Here is a 3,631-nt window from a genome sequence, read left to right as displayed (position 1 = left end):
CTCCTGGAGAAGGAAATGGCACCCACTCCCAATATTCTGGCCTGGAAAATCCAATGGACAGAGCAGCCTGGCCAGCTACAGTCCATGCGGTCACAAAGAATCAGACACAACCAAGCAATTGGGCAGGCACCTAAGACAACTAATCATTTAAAACTGAAAAACAGTTCATTGTTTTGTAACAATTCAGTTTTTAAACATAGACATTTCAATTAAAACATGAATTGCATTTATAACTCAATGCAAATCCAACAGTTGTATTTGGAATTAAATTATTTTAAAAAATGTATTTAACGAAAAAATTAAAAAATAAATAAACATGGATTACAATTAGTACTCCCTTTTCACTCTCTCCTTTATATCTCCTTTTCTTTTTCTTTTTTTTTTTTAATATCTTATTTGTTTATTTGGGCTGCTCTGGGTCTTTGTTGCTGCATGTAGGTTTTCTGCAGTTGCAGCGAGCAGGGGCTACTCTTCATTTTGGGGTACGGACTTATTGTGATGCCTTTTCTTATTGCAGGGCAGAAGCTCTAGGTGCATGGGCTTCAGTCGTTGTGGCGCATGAGTTCAGAAGTTGTGGCACACAGGCTTAGCTTCTCAAAGACAAATGTGATCTTCTCAGACCAGAAATCAAAGCCACGTCCCCTGCATTGGCAGGCATATTCTTAACTGCTGGACCAAGGGAAGTCTTTCTTTTTCTTTTTCTTCATAACACATGTAACTATCTGACATGCTATATGATTTTTATTTGCTTATGCTTTTTCTCCATAATTGAATTTTAGTTTTGTTTTTTCAGCACCCCCACACTCCCTGCATAGGTGGTACCTGGAATATTGTTGAAATTCAATTTGTATTTTTCAAATGCATAAAAGAATTTCTCTTTAAACAATAAGTAAAGATTATTGATTTTTATTTTTTATTGCTTTATTTTTTTTATTGTTGGGGCTTGGAAATGAGAGTAAGAGAAATTTGCTAATTATAGATGACACAAGGAATTCTCTAAAGGGGACCAAAGCCATCAACAAAATATTTGAATTAATTTATTGTTGGCAAAATATAGAATAGTTATATTTCAACAGTGTGATAATGGCCATTTGCAAGGAATGCAGTCATGTTATTGTCCCCTTTCCTGATAGTCACTTCCACAAAATGGAACCAAGGAACATAACAGGAGTTTCACAATTTCTTCTTGTGGGATTTTCAGAAAAAACAGAATTGCAGCCCCTCATCTTTGGGCTTTTTCTCTCCATGTACCTGATCACTGTGTTTGGAAACCTGCTCATCATCCTGGCTGTCAACTCAGACCCCCACCTCCACATCCCCATGTACTTCTTCCTCTCCAACCTGTCCTTTGTAGACATCTGCTTCACCTCCACCACCATCCCAAAGATGCTGGTGAATATACAGACAGAGAACAAAGTTATAACTTATGAAGGCTGCATTATCCAGATGCATTTTTTCACACTCTTTATAGGATTGGACATCTTTCTCCTGACTATGATGGCCTATGACCGCTTCGTGGCCATCTGCCGTCCCCTGCACTACATGGTCATCATGAACCCCTGTCTCTGTGGAGTGCTGGTGCTGGTATCCTGGATCATGAGTGCGCTGCATTCCTTGTTAGAAAGCTTAATGGTGTTGCGACTATCCTTCTGTAGTGACTTGCATATCCCTCACTTTTTCTGTGAACTCAATCAGATGATCCAGCTTGCCTGTTCTGACATGTATCTCAATAAAGTAGTGATATATATTGTAGCTGTGCTACTGGGAGGTGCTCCTTTTGCTGGTATCTTTTACACTTACTCTAAGATAGTTTCCTCCATGCATAGAATCTCATCAGCTCAGGGGAAGTATAAGGCATTTTCCACCTGTGCATCTCACCTCTATGTGGTCTCCTTATTTTATTGTACTGGCATAGGAGTGTACCTTAGCTCTGCTGCTTCCCACAGCTCACACTCAAGTGCAACAGCCTCAGTGATGTACACCGTGGTCACACCCATGCTGAACCCTTTCATCTACAGTCTAAGAAATAACGAGTTAAAGAGGAGTCTGAAAATACTCTTTGGAAAGAAAACTATCAAAGAGCCTATTGTCCTAGGGCTTAAGAAGTGCCCACGACAGTAGAGTTCAAAGCCTGAGCCCAGTGTTGCTAGGCTTTGAGCAGATTGTGGAATTAGAACATGCCTCTTCTGTTTTCATTCAAATCTCTGCTTTGGCTTTGACTCTATACAATCTACGTAACTCGCTCTTAAGTTTTATGGTATCTCTGATACCTAAACGTTTTATTCCTTTGCCATTTTCTTACTCGCCCAATTTTGTTACCAAACATGGGTTTGGGACATATGAAAATTCCCATTTATCTCAAGGGACTATATGAATTCCATAGGAATAATTTCTTCTCATATACAATATGTCATTTTGTGTATTTTTTTCTTTCATTTGACTAAAAAAAAGAATAGTCATGAATTGTACTGTGTGTGCTCAGCTGTTCTGTCGTGTCCAACTCTGAATCCCATGAACTGTAGCCCACCAGGCTCCTCTGTCCATAGAATTGTCCAGCCTGAACACTGGAGCAGGTTGCCACTTCCTACTCCAGGGGATCTTCCCTACTCCTATAGTTAAAAAAAATTACTCTTGATAATCACATCTATTTATAAGTTTATAACAGAGGAAAATCTGAGATCACTATTTTTCACTTTTGTGAATGATATTTCTTTGCCTATCACTACCTTAATTGCTTTTATGATAACCCAAACTTTACCATACTGGTTGTTAACACTGACTATATGATATTTTTCTATTCTTCACAATCTTATTCTGCTGTACCACCTGTGTCCACTGTGTCTACCATACTTGCTGGCAAAAACTGATGTTAAACTAAATGTCTTCAAGTACAATCTATACAGAAAGACAAGCATGAAAAAGTACACCAGACTCCTTTGTCCATGGAATTCTCCAGGCAAGAATACTGGAATGGATTGCCGCTCCCTTCTTCAGGGGATCTTTCAAACCCAGGAATCAAACCCAGATCTCCTGCATTGTAGGCAGATTCTTAACCATCTGAGCCACCAGCGAAGCTCTCTATGACAGAGTTGACCTTAAGTATAATGAAGCAAAATATCAAATCATACATTTATTACTATGCAATTCGAGTCTTTTCTGGCAATTAATCTTCTCAATGAAATAAGGACTATAAGTGTCCATTTGTAAGGTGTGTTCATTGAGTTGAAGGACTGGAGGCATATTTTGAGTTTTTATTAGTTACTTTTATCTTTCTGTTCAAAACTTTCCAGTGCTTCCAGGAAATATCATTCTTTCCAATTTTCCTAAATGAAATATCTCCCACTCTTCAAAATTTTGTCACAAACACTGAAGGGACAGAGAACAAACAATATCAGTATCATGAATTATGTCTCACTCTCATACTTAAAGGATGACTCACTTCAAACCTCAGATTCTTATTCAGGTATGTGATTCAAAGTCACAGGTGTTGTGCAAACATCTATGTCCTACCTCTCCATGTGACCTGAAAAGAACCTCAGTGGGGTCACTTTTTCATACAGTTATACAAAATAAACTCAAATAACAGAGAAGTCATGAACAAATGTCAGAACAAATGTCTGGAACCAGTAGA

The 3,631-nt window shown here is 38.4% G+C and overlaps 1 protein-coding gene across 1 annotated transcript; it reads left to right on the top strand.

Moving 5' to 3' along the window:
- Window positions 1-1,146: 1,146 nt before the first annotated feature.
- On the top strand, window positions 1,147-2,121 carry LOC136155498 (olfactory receptor-like protein OLF4). Its single transcript, XM_065917284.1, has one exon. The coding sequence runs from the start codon at window positions 1,147-1,149 to the stop codon at window positions 2,119-2,121; it is 975 nt and encodes a 324-aa protein (XP_065773356.1).
- Window positions 2,122-3,631: the final 1,510 nt, after the last annotated feature.

The sequence above is a fragment of the Muntiacus reevesi genome, chromosome 1 (genome assembly GCF_963930625.1).
Source record: "Muntiacus reevesi chromosome 1, mMunRee1.1, whole genome shotgun sequence".
In the NCBI taxonomy this organism is placed as follows: Eukaryota; Metazoa; Chordata; class Mammalia; order Artiodactyla; family Cervidae; genus Muntiacus; species Muntiacus reevesi.
The sequence above is the reverse complement of the archived record's forward strand: the minus strand, read 5'-3'. Positions and strand labels throughout refer to the sequence as shown.

What these genes read in the sequence shown, in the direction of transcription:
- LOC136155498 (XM_065917284.1), top strand. Translation starts at nt 1,147, where the DNA reads ATGGAACCAAGGAACATAACAGGAGTTTCACAATTTCTTCTTGTGGGA.